The sequence below is a fragment of the Juglans regia genome, chromosome 12, assembly GCF_001411555.2.
Source record: "Juglans regia cultivar Chandler chromosome 12, Walnut 2.0, whole genome shotgun sequence".
Classification (NCBI taxonomy): Eukaryota; Viridiplantae; Streptophyta; class Magnoliopsida; order Fagales; family Juglandaceae; genus Juglans; species Juglans regia.
Window position 1 is genome coordinate 2338244 of NC_049912.1, and position 23136 is coordinate 2361379.

The window sequence follows — 23136 nt, forward strand, 5'->3', positions numbered from 1 at the left end:
TCATATGAAAATTTATGTCAGTATTTGTAGATACATTCATACACTCTATTGTTTACACTTAATTATAGTAATACTAAGCGTTTAATTTTTTTTTTAAATACCTAAGTTGCAAGCAAGCATGAATAATTTATGTACAATGAAATTATTTGATATTCATGAACCATATATAAAATGTAGGACATTACTAATAATTATGTATACTAAAGAGTAAAGTCTAAGTTAGTAAATAATAACTATCAACATCATAAATATAATTATAGTGAAATTTTTTTTTTAATGAGTTAGTTAAATAATCCACATTAATAATTCACTTTATTTTAATTTTAGTAATTTAAATAATTTTTTTATTAATTTATTTAAAAAAAAAAAAGATGAAACAAAATAATTGGACCGGACCGGACCGATAGCTACCAGTTCGATTTGGTTCACTAGCGGTGATCGGTTTGGTCCAGTGCAGGAAAATGGACCCTGGACCGGACCGGACTGGACTGATGGGCAGGCTGGATGCAGGGGTTTGCCTAGCAGGCCTACAAGAAAGTAGAAAATTTTAGTTTTCAGTCCGGTCACAGGGTGGGGTTTTTTCACCTCGGACGAACCGAATTTACTATATATATATTTTTAAATAATATTTTATATGATATTTTATAATTTTTTAAAGTAATATTAATTGAAAACAAGTAATTATATGATTTTCTTCTAACTAATTATAAGTAATTATGTAATTTTCTTCGAGCCTAATTATTTATGCTTAGATTATATAAAATATTTATTATATTATACAAAATATAATAAATAATTCAACTTTTATTCTACTATTCACAAACCATCTCAACTCATCTCTGAATCTAAACCACTCCTTAATTAGTTAAGTATATAGTTCAGCAACTTAAATTCAATAATTCACTTAATTATTTTTTTCATTTTATATAAAGTTTGTCAAAAACTTGGGGGGAAAAAAAAGAAAAGGACCTAGACCAGAACACCCTGACAAGACCGATGAACCAAAGCGGTCCGGCCAAGACTTTTGGTGTACCAAAAAAAATGGGTCCGGTCCAAAATTCTAGTGCTGTCTCTTGTATACTTCATGTGTACTTAAGTTTGCCATCTACGTTTCTAACCTCATTTACTTATCAAGAAAAGAAATTGGCTGGTTAGCTTGAGTAGTGTTGCCGTTCTACCAAATCGAACCAGCAATTACTACTTTTGACAATAACTGGTTTGAGTTTTGCCTTCTACCATAATAGTTAAGATACTTGCACATGTCCAAAAAAAGCAAAAAAAAAAAAAAAAAAAAGTCTGAGAGAGAGAGAGAGAGAGAGGAAAAACAAAAAATAATAGAAAAATCGAAAAACAAAGCAAAAAGAATTTGCATCTTTTGCAAATGAATAATCCTCCATGGATAATCTTGTCCTAGTTTTCCTCTATCTTGTAGCTTCGACCATATGGGCACCTAGCTTCCTTGGCAAGGCCTTTTTAGATGCCATTTTCAAAGAGTTGTTTCCGAAACCCCTAAAAAAAATCCAATCCGTATTCAACTCCCATCATCTCTGATCATGCCTCTATTGTCTTTCCTCTTTCTCTCTCCTTTTGCAAAATATGCTGACAATCTCTCTTAGAAATTTCAGGTGTCATATTTTTTTATATACCTCCTTGATCCTCCAATCTCTTATTTGTTGTAGAAATTCTATATTTTCTCTATTACCTTGTTTAAGAAGTTTTTAAAGTATTTTTTTTTAAATGAGTGTTATGGAGTGTATTTTAAAAAATAGTAAATTGTGTGTATATATGCTTTGGTAATTAAGATTTTGTTTTAAAATTGGGTATTGCTTTGATTAATTGTGTGTTAGCTAGGTTTGAATAGAAGCTATGCATATTGTGGAGTTGATGGGAGGGGAGGTGGAAGGTGAGAAGAAAAAATTCATTTGGTGACGATGGTAATTTCAGCAACAATAGTGGTGTTGATTCGGAAGCAACAGGTTTCAATCAAAGTTGGGGCCTCAGGCACTCTTCTATCCAGCTTTACTCTTCAATATTGCTAGGAATAAGATTTAGATCGAGTTTAAGTGGTGTCCAGCAAATCTATTGGTTGAAAATCAATTCTCAAGGAAAGATTCTAAAGGGGATGGTGGTTTGAGTAGATAGAGAGCCCTTTGCTTGAGCAAGAATCAATTTTCTGGGAAGGTCCCGGATGGCATTGGGAGTCATTTCCTGTTGAGGTCCATTGATTTTGCAAAACTTTGCTTCCATTGTGGAAGTATCTTATTTCAGCCAATAGATCTTCTAGCCAATCTATTGGCCAAGAATCAATTATAAAGATCTCTCTCTCTCTCTCTCTCTCTCTCTCTCTCTCTCTCTCTCCCCTGCTTTTCTTGGACATGTGTGAGCATCTTAGTGATCTGATGTGTAAAACTGTAAAAGTGGAACATCCCCGTCAAGACTTAAGGCAACTAATTGTCAAAATAAAAATTTAGGGATCAATTTTAGAGGGGAAAAATCAGGTTAGTCTATTTTCAATTTCCTTTATATCAAGTATGTTAAGCTGCCTAATGTTTGTTATTCAGATGTCTCTCTTTGTATGTGCTGTGCCCCACTGTTCATAACTATAATACATAAATTATTTAATTGATTTATTTACTTATTAACTTGGTTTTATATAAATTTTTGTATATGTTTTGTTAGATGTGTTTATTGTTTTGCTATGCCAATGGAAACAGCAGCACTTACAGTAACCGTTTTTCTTGTTGAAGTTTAATATTTTTTCCCCATAGAATTTCACAAATGTTAATGGATAATGTTTCAGGTTTATGCTCTCACTGCCTTTGGAAGAACGTATTAAGAAACTGCTGTGTGAGGTTTGTTGCAGCTTAACATAACATTACGTGCATGATTTTGCAATGATACGGTCACTTGAAAAAATTCTGTGGTGCCTGTATATTGCATTTGTGTATACAAGAACACTTAATGTATGTGTGTGGGCTTGGAAATTTCCAGTTGGTTGGTTTACGAAATAAATGTTGAATCCACTTATCTTCCATCTTTTCAACTAACTTTAATTTACTGCACACATTTCTTTTTGAGTTCATTCTTTATTCAATAAATGCGTATACAACAAAATTTAAGCTTGCATATCAGCTGGTCTATAATATCAACCGGTATATAAGATCATGTGATCTTTCTGGTACAATTCATGCTCTTATGTCAGGCATCATGCCCTTGTTCACTTTTAATTGTCGTCTTGTCATTGGTGGAAGGCTTTTTGCTTTTTTACTCATTGTGGGGTCTATGGTTTGAACCTAGGGTATAACTTCGTAGCTTGTGAGTGCAAGAGCACTGACTTTGATGTTATTGTAAGGTCGAGTGTCTATTCATTTAGATTGCAAGTATTTGTTGTCTGTTTTTTTTATGTATTATAATGAAATAAAGTTGGTGTTCAAACCTCCTGCTTTTTTTTTTTTTTCAAAAAGAACAAAATGGAAGAAGCATGCTATAAAAGGAGTTTGCAGTTTGTCTTGGTCAGAAGTATTGAGTTTCCAGAGCAATTCACCACCTCTTTGGGTGAATTCTGTTTCCGATCTTCACACTGCTTAAGTTACATTGTGTGTCTAGCAAGGCTCCATTAACGTGAACTTCTGGTTATATCTTTCTTTATCTGCATTCCTTTCTAACTACAGACGTGTCATTTTTTACTGCTTTTTTCTACAGTTCCACACATTCTATATGTGAAGCATGGATGAGTTTACTTGCAGTGCTATTTTTAAATATTTATATTTATTTTTCCTTATGATAATTAAGGATCTTTTCTTAGCAGGGACCTCCAGTTCACCGATTCAGCTTTCTGAAACACTTTGCTTTAGATTGCTGCGATGAAGAATTTTTGCAAGTCCTTCAGAAGCATGCTTTACTAGTCCAAGGTCTTTGGGCTCCAAAAAGTTCATTGCTACTTCTGGAAGATGGTGAATCATCCTTAGTTAGGGATTACTTACTTCTTTTATTTAGCGAGAATTCAACAATTTCAGAATCAGATTTGTTATCAAATATCCCAACAAATCTTAGGAAAAAAATGGAAGTCTTCCTGGATGCTTTTGCTGTCAAAAGATCTTCATTCAAATTTACTGGTTGGAAATTTAAAGAGCTTGCTGATGCTTCTTTTATAAAACGCTACCCAAAAATTGTTGACGCACAAAAAGAGGTTTGGAACAGTATTGAGAAAAACTTAAAGAAGTATATTGGAGGTAAGAAAAGAGGGCCGCGCGAAAGGAATGCTGACCCAAAGCCTATAATAACTGGTACACCTGGGAAAACTGTAAACCCTATTGGAACCTTAATGAAAAATGCAATTGGAGTATCCAGTGGGAGGAAGACCATGTCTGAAGAAACTCGAGAAGCTCTACCAAAGGCCCTCACAAAAGTTTTTCAAACTCACAAGGTTTGCAGGTTAGTTTTTGGAGCTTTCATTTATTCACAACTTACTACAGTACGAATGTCGGCACTAGTTTTATTTTCAACAATAAGCTGCCTTTATGTCTTGAGATTTCCATAATTGTTGCCTAGTATCAGTTATATTGAACATAATTTTGAATGGCCAACAAAAGGTCATTTTTTCCCTGCTGTATGTACCTAGACTATGATGTTGCTTTTGAGTTTGGTTGATTCAGCCGGAAGTTTTGCTTTTAAGATTAATGGTGCAACATGAGGAAATAGTCTTAAATTTTTTGGAGTTTTATCTGAGGAAATTATGAATGAATTTAGAGGATTTTTGAAGTTATGACATAGATTTATGTATGGTGTATAGTACTTTATGATGATTGGTGGTACTCTTATATTCTATAGGTAATGCGATTCTATCATTAAGTACGAGTTGTAAGATTTAGGACCTGAACTTTGGAGAATCTTAGGTTACGATTTATTGAGGTTATTATTTTAGGTTGGGAATTTTATTATTATTATTTCATGTGGAGAGTTGTATTTTTGTGGAGGTCGTTAGTTACTATTGTATTTGGAGTTAAGATAATTGTTGGGTGGATTTATTATTAGGCTTTTAAATCAATTCCATTGTTGACGGATAAGTATGTAAATTATTTAAGGTCTAGCAAATTCCGAGGATGGAATTTTATAAGGAGGGGAGTTTGTAATGACCCGACCCAATAATTCTAAGGTTGGAATATTGATAATTTTTGTTGGGCCAAAATTATATTTAATAGGCCATATTGGATAAGCCTACGAGGGATAAATTATTGAAATTGATTAGGAGTTTTAATTAGGCTCAATAACTAGGTTAAATCTCATTTAATATTTAATATTTATTTAAAATCATCATTGATTGAAGTTCCCTATGCAGTCTCAGTCACTGCTAATCCTATATTGAATGAACTACTAGATCATTTTTTAAATTCGAACTCTCTTCTTAGATGATCACGACTGAGTGTTCAGCAGATTAGTTTCACTACATGTATTAACTGAGTCCAACTCAAACTGGTCGTCACCCTCTCCCAAATCTCTCTATAAATATCTCTCTTCCGCGTGTTATTTGGAAAAAATCATAAACCTGCCAGTCCAGCATCGTGATTGATTTTGTGTTGGAAGTTTTAAGAAGCAACACTAAAAGGTATGTTGCTTGATCATAAATTTGGATTAACTAGTTATATATATTATTATTAAAGCCAATTCTTTGGAAGCCAGTGTTTACGTACCGTGCTTGTCGTGATATTTTGAAGCATTTCATTCATCTTGTTTCATTCTACATATTATAGTATGTATTATGCATCTCATGTATCTCACGTTGCATAAGACACAAACTTTCATAAGATTAAGTATAAGATAAGTTCAAAACAGTTAACCAGATGGTCATTCAGATGCATGGTACCAATGCGATTCAAGGGTGGATGTGCAAGTCACGGATCTAAGCGTGGTCCACTATAGTATGCTAGAATACTATTAGCAGCTTCCCTTGCGGCCGCGGGATGTGTGGCCGGTGCACAACTTTGCACACAGAATTAAGTGTGTGGGCTAACCAGATAAGTATGATAAGTCAGATAAGTAAGATAATTCAAAACAAGTCATGCATGTCATAGCATATGTATGAACAATCATGATTTTAAGTTCTCAGCATGAAATATTTTATAAAAACCTTATGTTAAGTATGTTTACGTTATGATGAGTTTCTTACTGAGTTATCGACTCATTTTAGTTTGTTTTTATGTTTTTAAACCACCCCAAGTCAGAATATTTATGAAGGTAGAGCTGTAGGACGAGACTTAATCTAGGGAGGCGTGACAGTGGCTTAGATCATGTACAAATATTTTAAGTTATGATTTTTATGGCATGGGCTTTGAGAAATTTTAATAAATGCTTCCGCGCACTCTCATTTATGATTTTAGTATTTTAATACAAAACGACTCTATTATAAGGAATTTTTGTACTTGGCTCTTCTTTTAGGAAAAAAAAAAATTATTTTTAAGTCAGGTTCAGTAGTAGCACTCTAGCTCCCGAGAATTTCTAAAAGTGATTTTATTCTTAAACCTGGGAAGCGGGGTGTTACCTTTTCTTAAACCTGGGACTCCTTGTGACAGCCATTTTAAGGCAAGACACACCTGTGGTAACTGGTAAGGTCCTCTTACAAGAATTTTAGGGTTGAACCAATTGCTAATTTGAAGGATTCGAGTCTTCTGGAAACTCTTTGCCAAATTTGATATCAAGTAATTTTTGGGGCACCATTTTTGTTCCTGGATTTTTTTCTTGAGTTCAATTACCGTGGTGTTTTACTCTGACAGGAAAGTGATGCACAGTACAGCAGTTTTGGTGGCAGCTCAACCTACTTGTGCCATTTTAGTGCTTTCACTTGTAGATACTTTGGTTGTGTGGTGGTGGTAGTTAACTAATTTTGGTAGTTTTAAACTGGAGTTAGATGCTGGTTTTGAGGAGCCTGGTAAACTTGCAAAAGCTGGAGTCCTTTGTATATTGTTTTCCTGACTCTGATTAATGTTTCTAAAAATTTTAACATGATTTACTTATATAAAAAGAAACATCAACTTGAATTTACTCTCAACTACTGTAAATGTAATTATTGTGATGTTTGAGGCCATGTAAGTTATGTGAATCTTACCATTTTTTATTGTTGATATTTTTAGTATTTTGCACCATATGCAATTTTAGTTTTTTAGTTCTTTCGATCATGGTGTAAAAATTATTAAATTTCTTTGCAATCATGATTCAATAGTAAATACTAGAGTAATAATACTTATTAAAAACAAAAGGATGGTAGAATGATAGCGTCATCATTTGCTTTGCAGCTTCCAGCTGATATGTCAAGGTCTGCGTCAATTGGCGATTTCTTTGTCTACTCTTCCAAAGGCAGATGCTAGAATGGTGGTTGCTGCTGCTTATGGCGTAGACGCTCCTTCTGAAGAGTTGCACGAGATTATAAACCAAGTTGCAACAAATATTCATGGTCTTTATGTCTTAAAGTCGTCTCCAGAACACCCAGAATACGATCCATTGAGGTCATTCACAAATGCACTACTTTGTTTTCTCTTCTTTCTTTCTTTTCTCTCTTTTTTCTCTTGATGAGCCACCATTGTTGGTGAAAGCTCTATGGGCACTTGAGCACAAATGCATCTAGAGCCTAGGTGTATAGCGCAAGCATGCACCTGATTGATATATAATAACAAAAATTATTGAAATATAATAACGTAGAAAGAGCAAGATGGTAAAACTGATCAAACGAAAAAAGAAAGCAAGAAGAGTGAGAAAAGTGCCCTCGTAAAGCACAAGCACACGCTTTATTTTTGCTTTCAGTATGTCCTCAAAGTTTTTGTGGAGTGAGATGAGACTATAATGGTTAGCAGTGTCTAGTGATTGTCAACAACAAGCTTTGATTTGATAGTGGGTTTGGAGTTGTGCAATTGTAGTGGCAGACGAATAAGATGGTGGTTGAGAAAAGGTGGTGGTTTTATGGTAGTGGACGGGGGTGATGTTTGAAGTGGTTTATAGTTGCTAATTCGGGTTATTGATTGGTGGTAATAGGAGTACAGCAGGTTGAGTATCCAAGAGTCTAGTCTCAAATAGAAGATCAAGAACATATTTCCACTTAGAGAAATATATATACTGAGAGGATGAACAACTCAGTTCCTAGAACATATGTGTGCCATTGTTATAGATTTTAATGGTCTCAACTTTCATGATTTCCTTGTATCCATTTCTAGTTCCTAGCTACGTGTAATCTCTTGTATACTTCCTGTATACTTGGGATATGCTTGTTTCAATATCAATAAAATATCTTCTTACCTATGAAAAAAACCATAGAATGTATACTTCTAAATAGGTCCAGATTTACACACCAAAAAAAAATTGAAGTTTCAGGGAAAAAAATCACCATAATTAGCAGACTCCAGCAACTCAAACCCTGTGATCGTTAAATGCTAACATCATCGCGCCTTTGTCAACCAACGATGACCTTCAGATCCTGATGGCTTTTACTAGTGGGTGGATCGGCTTCTCTGTTACAAGTCTAATTTTTTTTCTTGATAAGTAAACATTTACCTTTATCATACCAAGTGTAGTTGTAAGTGTGGAATTGTAAAGTCAAAAAGAGTGGAGATGAGAGGAAACAAAGAGGATGTGAAAGAGGTTCCTTTTTTTATTGTCTGCTGATCACAAGCTTTTTCACCACATATTTATATTAGGTTAACCATGGCATAATCACAATAATACCCTTTAGTTTTTAGAGTAACAAGACTTCATACAAAACATAATAGTTCTAACAGTGGTGAATGAGATACCACATTGGCTGGGAGGGAAATTTTTTTGCAGTTTTTAATGATTCCCAGGAGCTTTATTGCATTCTGGACTAGTCCTATTGGAATATGAGCCTAGATGTAGGTTTGATTTTTCTTAGGTCAATTCAATTGTTGAAATACTTGTGAAACTGAATGGAAAAAGGTGAGATTGAGCCATTTCTCTATTTTTTTCAAAATGTTTTTGAGCCCAAGGGCAATGGTTTTGATGCTCATCTAGTGGAGCATTGTGAATCTAAAAATTAGTTGCAATAATAACTTCATGGTGCTCATGTATTATGCTGGTAAAAAATATTCTACTTTGAGGTTCTTTGTTTTTCTGTTCTAAAAAATGTGTTTCCCTTGCAGGAAAGTTGTTATTGATCTTCTACGTGGAGGATCACCTGATGTAAAGCTTAAAAAGGCTAATGTATATCAAGCTGCCAAGGAGGTTCTAAAGAGGGATATCTCCATTAATGAATATAATAAGGTCACTTGCTAATTTTCTCTAAATCGACTTTTGATGATCTTCTGCATGCTAAGAAATAGTATTAGCAGTAGTAATTATAATAGTAGTTTTCTAGTATCAACAACTGCAACAACGGAACATGAATCATGCTTCTCATCATGATCATACGAAGATCAAATCCTCTGTACAGAATTCGCTTTTAAATTTGATAGGAGAACTTCTGCAAGTGATGACCTAAAGATGTGAAATTTTTAAAAATTGTGCCATAACTGTCAGGCATATTACAATATGGTGATGTATAGAAGATTAAGATTGAGAACATGATTCTTTCAATAAAAAAATGAAAACGTAGTCACATCTTATAAGATTTAGCAGAGAAGCTTCTCCAAAATATTTGTTTGCATCTTTTATTTGAACCGGGTGAACATAGGACTTCTTATAACAATGTCAACAAATGCATCTTACTTTGCTCGATGAAGCTTGTTCCTCATTTCTTCTACCTTCAGTAGTGTATACTTTGAAGCATGTAGATATATGAAGCTATAATTTCTCATCTTATATGCTTTCAAACTGCTTTGTTGTACCAGTCCATGATCTCATGTATGAGGCTGCAAACATGTATCCTGCTAACCAGACTGCATAATATTATCTTAAATGAAATCTGTAACTTGCAGCTGTCCATGGTTAATTATTTGCTTGCTTATTATTGCGCGAGCACCTATATTGCATTTGATTACTCCTAAGTTTGTAATCAGAGTTCATAACAGATCTAAAGTACGGGCTTTGTGATAGTTGTACTCACGTAACCTTCACCTGTTCCTTGGAATGTTTGCCTATGAATGAAACACAAGCAGATTTAAATATCTGATCACTGCATCAAATAATGTGATGCCCCCGTCCCATAGGTTAGAATTGTTGCTCATACATAACTATAGGTTAGAAATGTTGCTCATACATAACTTCACATCAAGTAAGAGATCCAACATAAAAAAAACTTTATCCATGTCTGATTTGTTCGCTTGTCAACATCATCCATTTTATCTGGACATTTAAAAACATAAAAACACACAAGTGAGTTGATACTTTTTTTTTTTATAAGTAAATAAGTATCTTTATTGAATAGAATGAAATTAGGCAATGTCCAAATACACAAGAACTATACAAAGTGAGACACCTAATTACATTCTAGTAAGCTGGAAAGAAGATACAAACTCATGGACATTCCCACCCTTCAATACAATAGGAGAAAACCATTGTAAAAGAGAAAATATAAAAAAATTCCAGATTTTCCCCATTGCACACTCTTTGTTGTTAAAACACCTATCATTCCTTTCCAACCATAGACACCACATTAAGCACAAAGGTATCATTCGCCACACTGCTGCCAGTTGAGTGCTATTATGCCTCCTGTTCTAGCACGCTAGTAGTTCCACCACACTCTTAGGCATGACCCAACTCAGCCCGGCTCTATTAAGGATACCAACCCAAAACTCCCCAACCACCTCACAATGTAAAAGCAAATGATTTGTCGATTCTTCATTCCTTTTACACATGTAGCACCACTCCGTGACCACCATACTCCGCTTCCTTATATTGTCAACCGTCAAGATCTCCCCAAGTGCAGCGGTCCAAGTAAAAAACGCAACTTTAGACGGCACTAAGACCTTCCAAATACTCCTCCACGGAAAGAATGTGGGCTGCTGGGCTGTCAAAGCCTTATAAAACGATTTAATTGTAAACTTTTGTCTCCCCGTGTGAATCCACAACATACGGTCACTCCCATTTCCTCCTAACTTTGCTGAATACAAATAGCTGTAAAAATCTGTCATCTCGTCAAGTTCCCAATCTTGGGTATTTCTAGTAAAAGTGGCATTCCAAGTTACCGTCCCATTGGCACGACACAACAAATCTGAAACTGCAGCTTGCTGATTTCCAGCCAAATTAAATGCAACTGGAAAAGAAATAGAAAGAGAGCTCTCCCCATTCCAAGCATCGAACCAAAAACAAGTTCTTGCTCAATCACCCACCTCAAACCTAATATGTTTTTCAAAGGTGTTCCACCCCTTTTAATGAATTTCCATAGGCCTACTCTATAAGACCCCCTACCCTCCTTAGACCACCTTCCCCCACACTCTCTACCATACTTATGATCAATAACCTCTCTCCACAACGAGTCCCCCTCCATATGATACCTCTACAACCACTTTCCTAAGAGTGCCTTGTTGAAGATGCTTAAGTTTCGCACCCCTAACCCACTATTCGCAATCTAACAGCTCACCCTTTGCCAACTTACAAGGTGAAATTTAATTTCCTCTCCCATGCCACCCCATAAGAAAGCTCTAAACAACTTTTCGATTTGATTAGCCACACCCACCGGTAGCGGGAAGAGAGAAAGATAGTAACTGGGTAGGTTGGAAAGAGTGCTTTTGATAAGTGTTAACCTCCCCCCTTTTGATAGATAGAGCCACTTCCATAATTTTTTCTCAATCTTCTCTACCACCCCATCCCAAATACTCTTTGCTTGAAATGACGCCTCCAAGGGAAATCCAAGATATTTCATAGGAAGGGAAGCAATTTTACAACCCAACATCTCTGCAAGAGAAGCAATCACATCCTCCACTGGTATCAATTCCGACTTTTTCAAGTTCACCTTTAAGTCCCAAAGCTGCTTCAAAACACAACAAAACTGCCCTTAGAGCTTGAATCTAGTCTCTAACAGCGTCACAAAATATTAGTGTATCATCCGTAAAGAATAAGTGAGAAATGGAACTGACAGCATTACTGTTGTTGCCCACTAAAAAACCAGCAATAAATCTCCCCTAACGGCAGCTTCCACCATACGGCTCAATGTCTCAATTACTAAAATAAATAGGAAAGGTTATAGTGGATCCCCTTGTCGCAAACCCCTCGAAGGCTGAAAAAAACCACAAGATTTTCCGTTGACTAAAACCGAGAATTGAGCAGTCAAAACACAATGTTTAATCTATTCGCACCACCTGTTCCCAAAGCCACATCTTCGAACCATATAAAATAGGAAATCCCAGCACACATGGTTATAAGTTTTTTCCATGTCTGGCTTGCAAAGGACTCCTGGAATGCCTTCTCTTAGCCGGCTGTCCTAACACTCATTTGCTATCAAAACTGAATCCAAAATTTGCCGACCCCGAACGAAAGCATTTTGAGGTTTGGAAATGAGTTTGTCCATCACCAAACTCATACGATTAGCCAGCACCTTCGATATGATTGTGTAGATCCCACCTACCAAGCTAATAGGCCGGAAGTCTTTCAAATCATTAGCATCAACTATCTTTGGGATAAGAGCAATGAAGGTAGCGTTTAATGACTTCTCAAACTTAAGGTTAGAATGAAAAGCATGAAAAATTTGCATCACTTCCTCCTTCACTATCTCCCAACACTCTTGAAAGAAAGCCATAGAAAAACCAACCGGGCTCAGGGCTTTATACTTGCACATACGTCTCACTGCTAGATGGACCTCCTCTTCCACAAACGGCCTCTCCAACCAACTTGCTACCTCCAAGTCCAGCTGGTCAAAAATTAGGCCGCCAAGTTTGGGACGCCATTCTACTTTTTCAGCTAGGAGCTCCTCGTAGTACTGCACTATATGTTCTTGGATCTCTTTGGGAGACTGTAACACATTTCAACCTGAATGGAGGACTTCAATAGCGTTGTTGCGCCTGTGAAAGTTAGCCACCTTGTGAAAGAACTTAGTGCATTTGTCTCCCTTCTTCAACCAAAGTGCCCTTGATTTTTGTCTCCAAGATATTTCTTCCATCAACAAAACTTTCTCAATTTCGTTCACCACCACATTCTTCCTTAACAAAGAATTCCCATTCACGTCCCCTTCCTCCAATGCTTGCAACTCATCCCTACTTGTGTTCAGCATATCCAAGAATGAATAGATGAACACATGTTCTTTGCATGAACCAGATACATGGCATATCTAACAATGAATAAACAACCAACATGTTCTTTGCATAAATAATTAAACTTATATTTCTTGCTTTATGGCTAACACACTATTATCCCCAAGTGTAAGGTTTGTGCACCAGTCCCATGGCCCCCTGGCCACAAGGGTGACCGCTAAACATTCTTATAGCTTATACTTTCTTTGGTGAAGCACACTTCCACGGAAACTTCCTTCGTGGGGGGTACTGCATGGCCATCTTTTAATGCTTTATTCATTCCTTCATGTACCTTGGCTTTTATCTTTCTTATCATGGCATGTGTAATAACATGTGAGCTAATGTGATATTCATATTAAACATGTACGTGGCATTACAAGTATTACGGTGCTTGTATCGTGTCATAGCATTATTTATACATCATGTCATTAATACCTAATATTTGCAGGATATAAAGTCAAACATGACATAATAAGCATTATATGCATCATATCCTAACCTTCCTCGCATTGTAAATCATCATATCGCAGCATTCACTAATTACTTTCATCATAGCATAGGTACATAAATAGTTATGCACACATTGCCATGAGAATTGTAAAAATCACTTTCAAGCATGTCACTCTCACAATCCTTTTTTTGCCTGTCTTGCAAACTATTCACAGTTTATTACCTTCTCATTTTCTCTCTTCTCCTTCAATTGTAGTTTCGAACGCATATTGCCATGTGAATTGTAGCTAATTTTGATAATTTTAATGGTCTTTCTTCAGGTCATGAATGATATTTGTGTTTCCAAAGGTTCTGCGTGGGTCTTGAAAAGTGGCGATGGAAATCCAACATGATTTTACCTTGTTCATTGGATTAATGACAAGAAATTTTTCAGGGTACAAAGAAAAGCAAGTTAAGAGATATGATGCTGGTCAAGCATGTTCACATGCTTTTTTTTCCAGGTGCTTGTTCTCTCTGTCACGATATCTGGGGTTTACTGCTTTTTCGCTTCATGTACTCCCCAGTCCCTCCATGAAATTTTTTAGAATCATTACTGATGGACACCAGTTGAAAGCCTTATTATTGTGCAGTTTTTTTAATGTTTCTGGTGATTTGGTCGGTGCTTTCGATAGAATTTTTTTTTTTATAAGTAAACTTTTGATAGAATTTGAAAAAAGAAAAGTATGGGATACAGCAATATAACTGCCTAAACGCATCCTGGAATTTTCTAAAAACTAGTATATACAGCTTTTGGAAATCATAACGTGATGAGATAGAAGTTTGGCATGCATTCGATGTTAGGATTGAAGGATTGTCATTGTTGCCCCTTTTCATGTATTGTTCCTGCATTCATAAGATTGCTGACAATAATCTTCCTTCCGCAGTTTGCTACAATTTTGGTCCTATGAAGGATCCCAAAGATTGGCTGCCGATATGATGGTCGAGAACGAGTTCTTAACCCTTTTTGTTGACAACGATAGAATATGATGGTAGAGAAGTAGTTCTTTTGTTCTTCGAACTTTGATACTTATAGTAAATATAATAAATAGCTAGTAATCCGTCAGAAAGTGGTTATTTAGCATCATTGATTGTGCTCTACGGGTCTTGGCTACGTGTCTGTTCATATGTGAAGAAAAAAAAAAATGATATTTACAGTCTTGAGTGTGCAAGTTGTGTGCACTTTGAAAAAAGTGGATAAATCCAGAATCCACATGAAAGAACACTTTTTTAATGGTGGACCTCTCTGCATTTCAAAAGGAGTGTTTGACTTGCACACTCTAGTATTGTATCTAGAATTATTCAAAAAAAAAAAGTTCAATGTTAAAGTAATAAAGTTATAATTATATGATTGCAAATAATTTTTAACTATGTTTAATAATGAAGCGAACTTTGAATTATTGCTACTTTTGGTTTGATGTAAGGGTGTTCATCCGGGTTCCAACCCGGGAACCCGGGTATACCCGGCCCTGGACCCGGGTCTCAAACCCGGGCTGGAACCCGGACCGGGTTGATCCGGGTCAGACCCGGGCCGGAACCCGGGTAAATCCGGGTTTTTTGAAACCCGGATTCCGGATTCCGGGTTGAACCCGGATTTTTTTTTTTTTTTTTTGTTTACACAAAAAGCTTTTTTTATTATTAATTAGACTTCAAATATTTTGATATTTTGTCTTCACTTAAAATTTTAAATCATATTCTCAATACAACATAATCCTATAATATTTCATGAGCCTATAAATAATTAATTAAACTTTTTAACTAAATACATGTAAGAATAAAAAAATCAATATTCATCACTCGACCCAATGACTCCCTCTCTCAAATAATAACTCCCAGCAAGCGTCCAGAGTGCCCAATCCAGGTCATGTTCTGCAGCCATGGCCATGAAGCAATTGAAGTACCTGTTGTCGTTCACATCTGTTCCTCTCATGTCTATCCCAAACTCACTCACGAACAATGGCCAGCCCTGCTCCAGCAAGAACCCCGATAATCTCATCATGTTCTTCACCACGCTCCCTCACTTGATTCGGGTTCCCAGATTCCCATGCCTTCCCATCCGTAAACGCGTGCCAATGCATCTCATATACTAGCTTCCCAGTGATATCGGTTTTTATTAAAAAAATAAAGATCCGGGTACCGGGTTTAAATCCAGTACCCGGGTTTCAAACCCGTACCCGGACCGGGTTGATCCGGGTTTTCAAAACTGGGTTTCGGCCCGGATTTGATCCGGGCCGAAACCCGGAACCGAAATCCGGTTTTCCGGGTTCCGGACCGGGCCGGGAAAAAACCCGGCCCGGATGAACAGTCCTAGTTTGATGCTCAACTATCCCTTTTTACAACTAATTATTTGACCATAATTCTCATACCTTTGAATTATCACTACCTTTACAATTGGAAGGGTTTAAAACTTTCTTTTTCAAGATTGTTCATTTGGCTGGTCTCTTCGGATTTTAATTTACCATTTTTATAATCTGCTGTCTCTTTTCCTATTCCTAATCCTATGTTCATAAATATAGAATTAATATAAAATTCTTGCTAGAGAAAGAAATCAAAACGTTTGATCTTAAGTGCATGTTAATTTGACCAAGGAGGTTGGTAAGAAACATGACAAAAAATAAGAAAGGTGCCCAAAGAACATGCTAGGAGAAAGCCTTAAGATAGTGCTTAAGAAGATAAGAAAATGAATAAGATAAATAAAAAATTTAATTGTAAAGCCAGATTGAGATGTGCCTTTAAAAATCATTCTCGAGTCTATTTGTGTTGTGAAACTAAAAATTGATGGTAGAGAACGAGTTATTATTATTATTGTAAGAGAGTTTATCCAATAAAAGACATAAAATTTAGCTAGTAAGACGAAAATGAAGAAATATTTTAAGAGCAAAATGTCGAATTTACTATTTATGGGAAACTCTGTTTTTGTCTTGTATAAAAGCGTTTTCTAATAAAAGATATAAAAATCAAGTTAGAAATGACAAAAGAAAAAATAACTTTAAAGACAATTGCTAACAGTAACATAAATTAATATTGATGAGACAACTTCCTTTTTATAGAGTAAAGATTTGAAGTTAAAGAAGCAACAATTTTTTAGAGTTTTTATCAAGCTCTAGGGGTGGAGAAAGATATATACATAAATTGAATCCCACAATAGTTATTGTTATCCAAGTGAAATCTCGAGCTACATTAAATGTTTAATAAATATTATGAAACTCATTTGATATGTATATTTATCTCTTATCTAAATTTTAGAATTTGGCCAAAAACTTCAGAGAATATAAATATGAAATTTCAATTTTACGGTGAGAGGTTGTGGAAGGATAAAAGGGTGGCAAATGACAAAGAATTGTGTAGGGTAGAGCAGTGAAATCGTTTTTGTATTTAAATGGAGCCGCAATGTTGAAGAAGTAATGATAGACTCTTAACTTATTTACAATTCTTTTATAATTAATAAATGTGATTGTACCATCCTATTAAAGAAGTAATGATAGACTTATAACTTATTTACAATTCTTTTATAATTAATAAATGTGATTGTACCATCCTATTATTTTTTTTAATTTAAATATTTCAATTATACATGATTATCTGAAAATTATAAAAGAATCGTAGAAATATTGTCCTTTATTTTAAGTTCAATGTTAATTATAAAATTAATATCTGGATTTTCACGTTTTTATAATTCAAGATTTCAATTTTAATTTTTGCAAAATTAATATATGAATTTCACAACACTCTGATTAGATATCTCCATTAATTTAAGGGAGGTCACATATCTTTTTTTTGAATAATTCATTTCCATTCTATTAAACCAAAGGGGTACAAGGAGGGAGATCTTCCAACGTTACAATGTGATCATAGTTGGAAAGATTATCTTTTGCTAACAAGTGAGCCATAGAATTGTCATTTCTCCTAATATGAGAAACCTCTCACTTAGCAAATTTTTTTAATAGTTGTTTTGCTTCACATATAAACATACTTGCTCTATTATAGCCTTCTTTGTCCCTTCTAAGAGCATTGATGACTTGTAGAGAATCCCCTTCAATAATCACTTGTGTTATACCAAGCTTCAATCCAAATTGTACTGTTTTAAGAGCTTCAAATGCCTCTGCTAGCAATGGATCAGGGAAGAGATGTTTCTTGGTCCTCATGGTAGCAATGATTTGGCTTGTATTGTCCCTAACAGCCACTCTCACTCTGACGACACCTTTAGCCTTGTCTACTGCACTGTCTCAATTCATCTTGAGCCAATTTGATAGAAGAGCCTGCCAAACCTCAGCTGAGATACAGGCCTTACTGGTTACACGACCCTGATTGGATTGACTGATATATGATATTAATATTGTGTATATTTTAAAGTTTAGATATAAATTATCAATATTGTGCACATTTTAAAGTTTATATATAATTTTTTTTTAAAATGTGAAGACTAAAGTTTTTTTTTTTTTCCCATAGTGAAGACTTTTTAGTATCATAAAAACTCGAGAGCTGTTACAGGAAAGCCCTTTACAATAACGCACTCCGCACACCATCTGACTTGGACGGATTTTATTAATAAAAGAGTTTTGTTAGTCATTATCTCTACAAACCATACATCATTTTTATTTTTTATTTTATTTTATTTTTGTTTTATTTTTCTTAAACTTATTAAATTTTTTTACTCATTATCCATATACCACACATTTAGTAAGAGAAAAATAAATAAATAAAAAAAATGTATGGTGTGTGGTGTGTGTTGATGATGAATAGATTTTTTCTTAATAAAAAAAGAAAAATTCTAGACATAGGTCCTACATTCCTGCACACTACTTAAAACATGTGATTTTACTATTTTACCCTTATATTTCATATTTCTATATAAATATGAAATATAAGAGTAAAAGAGTAAAATCATACATTTTTAAGTAGTGTACGGAGTGTGGAGCTTTTGTGTAGCACGACTCATAAAGAAAAACACTATGACCGGCAAGTCTTCTTCTTCTTTGAAAAAAAAACGTAAGTGCATTTTGCTCTCATTCAAATGCATAGCAAGTCTTCTTTTTGGGGTAGCAGAACTGCATTTCTCCCACAAACCCAGCCGCTCTGCATTTCGCACACAAACCTAGCATACTGCATTTCTCTCTCTCTTTCTCTTTCTCAATTCTTTTACTGGACCAAGACTCAAATCTTTTTCATGATTTTGTGTGCAGATCAAGAGTGAATCACTGAACCCATAAAGATTAAATTAGTTGAAAATACAATTTTCCCATTTAATAAACCTCTACAATGGATCATAGAATTTAGATGTTTTTACTCTTAGGAAGAGTAATAGATGATAATACAATTTAAAGTTATGCATGCTGAAAATACATGCATGTTTTCACCAGAACTCTGGTTTAATAGTCACTCAGAACTCTGGTTTGAACTCTTAAATCTGATATAAATAAAATCAGGAAGGAGAAAGGATGGGAGGATGGTTTCTGTCGAAAAGGATTTCCTCCTGTGGTGAAGCTTGCTTGACTATGGATTCTCCTCCCGTGGGCTCTACTTTGCATCAAGGGGATTTCTTTCCTCTCCCGTGTAATAGATGATCACGAAAATCATGCATGTTAATCTTCCTCGATTTAGTCAAGCACATCTCATGGAGTTAATTGTGTTTACTTCCTAAATTCAAGCTAGTGTAATATTCTATACAGCAAGCAACTTAATTACTCTTTCCATTTATGTAGACAACTAGTTGTATATAAATAGACTTTCTTGTAATATTTTTTAGAGATGTTTTTTACAATACAACACCAACATATTTTCAATTCTCTCATATGGTATCAAGAGCCTTTTCCTCCTAATTGAGTTGATCCTTTGTTTCTTCCGCCATGGCTCAGACACCTCCCTCTGTCACCAACTCCACCAGTTATGTTCATCCTTCCGAACCCAATATCATTCAATCAACGCCAATGCTCAACTTCCATACAAGCTGACCTCCTCTAATTTTCAAGCTTTCCATTCATTCCGAATATGATGGAACCGATGAGGTTATAATAGGTGTTGGATCGGGTTTAAATTTCCCATGGCATTGTCAAATTTCAGTTACCTACTCGTAGTGTGGCTCTAACCAATACTCTGTATGTTCTTGAAATTCATAAAAACTTTATCTCTGTCCATGAATTCACCAAGACAAATAATCTTGTGCTTGAGTTTCACCCTTATCACTTTTTTGTGAAGGATCCGACATTGGGGGCGACACTAATGCAAGGACCCTTTGACAAAGGCATCTACACACTGCCAGCAACATCATGCAATGTTGGACATCCAAAGGTAGCTTTTACCATTGAATGTGTCCCTTATGAAATTTGGCAAAACCGTTTGGATCATCCCTCTCGGCAACTTGTTCATCATTTAATAAAAGCTTTTCAATTACCACCCAATAATCGCATTTCCACTTCCTTGTGTTCTTCATGTTCTATTAATAAAAGTCAGAAACTTCCTTTTCATACTTCTAGCATTTCGAGTTCATTGCCTCTTGAATATCTGTTTACTAATATTTGGGGTCCTGCTCCCCACCTTTCTCTTGAGGGTTATCGTTACTATGTCTTATTTGTTTATCACTATACAAAATATTGTTAGTACTTTCCTATGAAATTAAAATCTAAATTCTCTAAAAGTTTTCCACAACTCAATGCTATACTTGAAAAGTAATTTTCCTTACCAATCAAACATTTCTACTCTAACAATGGAGGTGAGTTTGTTGTTCTTAAAGGCTATCTTAGCCAACATGGAATTAGTAATCTCACAACAGCTCCACACACGCCTGAACAAAATAGAGTGGTTGAACGCCGTCATCAGCATATCGTGGAAACGGGCATGACTTTACTCCATCAAGCACAACTTCCATCCTCCTACTGGAATTTGGCATTTCAGGCCACTGTCTACTTGATTAATAGAATGCCCACACCTTTACACTCTCTTAAATCTCCTTTTGAAATCCTATTTCAGTCCTCTCCTAATTATCTCAAACTTAGGATTTTTGGATGTCAATGCTTTCCTTAGCTCAAACCTTACTCTCAAAATAAACTGGACCCAAAGTCCCGACCATGTATTTTTGTTGGCTATTTCACCTTACAAAGTGCATACAAGTGTCTTGATCCAAACACCAATCAAATCTATCTTTCCCATCATGTTCGCTTTGATGAATCTGTTTTTCCTCATACTCAGCAACCAGCAGTTTCCTCGCCAGCTCTCTCAGCCACCCTCAAATGGTTCATCTACCTAGGGTTCTTTGCTGGACACTGCTAGCCAACAGGTGCAGTCACAGCCTTGCACTAGTGTTTCCCCTGCGACCTCTTCTTTTGGTAGTACACTCCCAACCATGGGTCCTTCACTTTCAGCTGCTGAACATGTTGTTGCCACCATGCCTCCTCAGCGAACTTGCATGGTCACATGATCCATGCATAATATCTATAAATCCAAGAGACTCTTCTTGGCTACGAAGCATCCAATAACCCGAACATTGGAGCCCACCGATATTCATCAAGCTCTCAAAGATCCTCATTGGCACCAGACCATGAGTGAGGAGTTTACAACCCTTGTTTGACATGGAACCTGGAAGTTGGTTCCTGCCACACCCAAGTAAAATTTAGTTGGCTCAAAATGGGTGTTCCGAATTAAATGCAAACCTGATGGACCCATTGATCGCTACAAAGTGCGCCTAGTTGCCAAGGGGTTTCATCAACGCCCTGGACTTGACTTCACAAAAACCTTCTCCCCAGTTGTAAAGCCTGCCACAATCTAAGTTATTTTATCTCTTACTGTGATGAAAGGCTAGTCTCTCCGGCAACTTGACGTGAATAATGTGTTCCTTCATGGGACACTAACTGAGGATGCTTTCATGGTGCAATCAACTGGTTTTATTGATGCCTCCTATCCTCACCATGTTTGCCACCTTCAAAAGTCCATCTACGGACTAAAACAGGCTCTGCGGGCTTGGTATCGTGCACTACATGATTGCCTCTGTGGCATTGGATTTGTGAAATCTGCTTCAGATCATTCTCTATTTATCTATCAGCATCACAACATTGTGGCATACTTTCTAGTTTATGTTGATGATCTAATCTTCACAAGAAATGACCATGCCTTCATCTTTGCCATCATAAAACAACTTGGTGCACAATTCTCTCTGAAAGATCTAGGGTCTCTTCACTTCTTCTTAGGGATTGAAGTTATCTCCACCTTAGATGGTTTGTTTCTTTCCTAGCACAAAATATGTGCGAGACCTTCTGTCTAAAACTGGAATAGATGGTGCCACCTCAAATGGTTTGTTTCTTTCCTAGCACAAATATGTGCGAGACCTTTTGTCTAAAACTGGAATGGATGGTGCCAAAGAAGTCATCACCCCTCTGGCTACTTCTAGTCGACTACAACTGGATGATGGATCCAATCCAGAAGTTAGCACTACTTACAGAAGTGTCATTGGTGCACTTCAGTACCTAGCTCTCACTCGGCCTGATATTGCTTTTCCTATTAACAAGTTTGCTCAATTCATGCACTCTCCATCTAAAATTCACTAGACTGCTGTCAAGAGGCTCCTACGATATCTCAAGCATTTGATTTATCATGGTATACAGCTTCATCGCTCTGCTGCTCCCTAACTTCTCGCCTACTCCGATGCTGATTGGGTAGGGACATCGATGATAAAAGATCTACCTCAGCATATATCATCTTCCTTGGTGCCAATCCCATCTCCTGGTGCACTAGAAAACAACGAGCCGTGGCTCGCTCCTCCATCGAAGCAGAATACAAGGCACTTGCGAGTGTCGCATCAGAAATTGCCTGGCTTCAATCACTCTTTCGTGAACTTGGTGTCACCATGAAGTCCCCACCAAAGCTTCTTAGTGATAATATTGGTGCAACGTAATTAAGTCTTAATCCCATGCTTTACTCTCGGATGAAACACATTGCCATTGACTTACACTTTCGTTCGAGATTATGTCAGCAAAGGAATTCTTCAAGTTGCTCATGTGTCTACCCATTATTAGCTTGCTGATTTAATGACCAAGGCCTTATCAAGTCCGCGTTTTCAGCTTCTACGGTCTAAGATTGGTGTCATTGATAGGAGCACCATCTTGAGGGGGCGTAATAGATGATCACAGAAATCATACATGTCAATCTTCCTTGATTCAGTCAAGCACATCTCATGGAGTTAATTATGTTTACTTCCTAAATTCAAGCTAGTGTAATATTCTGTACAGCAAGCAACTTAATTGCTCTTTCCATTTATGTAGACAACTAGCTGTATATAAATAGACTCTCTTGTAATATTTTTGGGGGATGTTTTTTACAATACAACACCAACATTTTATCAATTCTCTCATACTACGGATGAGTGAAGTTTTGTTGAGGCTTCTTTCCTTCCTCCCATGGGTGATTCTCTGCAAAACGGAAGGCTTTGTTTTATATAAGGGTAAAGTCGACATTTCATTCCGCTAATGTGGAAGGTGTGCAAGGCTACTGAACGGGA

General features: G+C 36.1%; 1 protein-coding gene across 3 annotated transcripts in view; it reads left to right on the forward strand.

Moving 5' to 3' along the window:
• LOC108997559 (DNA-directed RNA polymerase III subunit RPC5) overlaps positions 1–14792 on the forward strand; it is a 36323-nt gene extending 21531 nt beyond the window's left edge. The window contains exons 9-14 of one of the 3 annotated variants that reach the window (XM_018973891.2): positions 2801–2852; positions 3806–4434; positions 7290–7499; positions 9141–9261; positions 13934–14113; positions 14537–14792. In XM_018973891.2, the coding sequence (XP_018829436.1) occupies positions 2801–2852; positions 3806–4434; positions 7290–7499; positions 9141–9261; positions 13934–14005 (1084 nt within the window). In that variant the 3' untranslated portion in view covers positions 14006–14113; positions 14537–14792. The remainder of the gene's footprint in view (positions 1–2800; positions 2853–3805; positions 4435–7289; positions 7500–9140; positions 9262–13933; positions 14114–14536) is intronic. The other 2 variants (XM_018973892.2, XM_018973893.2) reach the window with 2 other exon arrangements.
• Positions 14793–23136: the final 8344 nt, after the last annotated feature.